Raw genomic sequence first — 794 nt, 5'->3', positions numbered from 1 at the left:
GCTCTGGGGAGGTGGGCTTTGCAGTCTGTGAGGGGAGAGGCAGCAAGTACCCACCACCTGCTTAGCCACCACCAGCACCTTCACCATGCCCACCCTGCCTGTCCCCAGGGTCCCAGCACTCACCAGGCTGCCGCGGCGGCTGCTGCTGCGACTGCCCCCGGCGCCCGCCCGGCCCTGGCACAGCGCGTCGAAGCCCAGGATGCCACCCACACAGTCCCCCAGCAGCACCACCTGCCAAGGGCAAGGAAGGATGGAGTCTCTGAGCCCTCCAGCAGAAAGGAAACGTGTTTCCCGATGGCGCAAAGCTCCAGCTTCCCCCCAAAATTCCCTCTCACCTGGCCACAGAAGCCAGCGCCCTCCCCGGAGCGCAGGAAGGCGCCGTACGCCTGGTTGGCACGGGCTATGGTGGCACCCACGGCGTGCTGGTAGCTGGCCGAGGAGGTGGCCCGGGGGGGGGCGGGGGGGGGGCGGCCAGCCAGTGGGATGTGGTCCTGGCTGCTGGACAAGCTGTCCCTGTCGTGGCTGTAGGGGCTGAGCCTGAGAGGGACACAGTGGGGAGGATGAAGAGGGTGGCTTCCATACCCCCATCCCATCGCACAACACGTGCTCGCCACAGATGCTGCACCAGGTGTTACCCCATCCCATCCCATTGCTCATCATGGATGCCACATTAGAGGAAGGAAAGTCCCATCTTGAGGCCACCACCTCCCTGGTCCTAGATGCCACCCCAGGAGAAGCAAAGTCCCCTCTCAAGACCACCACCTCTCTGGTCCTAGGTTCCACACCAGAAGAAA

General features: G+C 64.7%; 1 protein-coding gene across 1 annotated transcript in view; it reads right to left on the bottom strand.

Moving 5' to 3' along the window:
- PITPNM1 (phosphatidylinositol transfer protein, membrane-associated 1) overlaps positions 1-537 on the bottom strand; it is a gene marked incomplete at its 5' end in the record, with an annotated part of 23394 nt that extends 22857 nt beyond the window's left edge. The window contains 2 exons of the mRNA XM_010007789.1: positions 55-231; positions 336-537. Of these exons, the coding sequence (XP_010006091.1) occupies positions 55-231; positions 336-537 (379 nt within the window). The remainder of the gene's footprint in view (positions 1-54; positions 232-335) is intronic.
- Between the last annotated feature and the right edge of the window lie 257 nt (positions 538-794).

Source organism: Chaetura pelagica, unplaced genomic scaffold (genome assembly GCF_000747805.2).
Source record: "Chaetura pelagica isolate M959 unplaced genomic scaffold, ChaPel_1.0 scaffold862, whole genome shotgun sequence".
NCBI classification, from domain to species: domain Eukaryota; kingdom Metazoa; phylum Chordata; class Aves; order Apodiformes; family Apodidae; genus Chaetura; species Chaetura pelagica.
The sequence above is the reverse complement of the archived record's forward strand: the minus strand, read 5'-3'. Positions and strand labels throughout refer to the sequence as shown.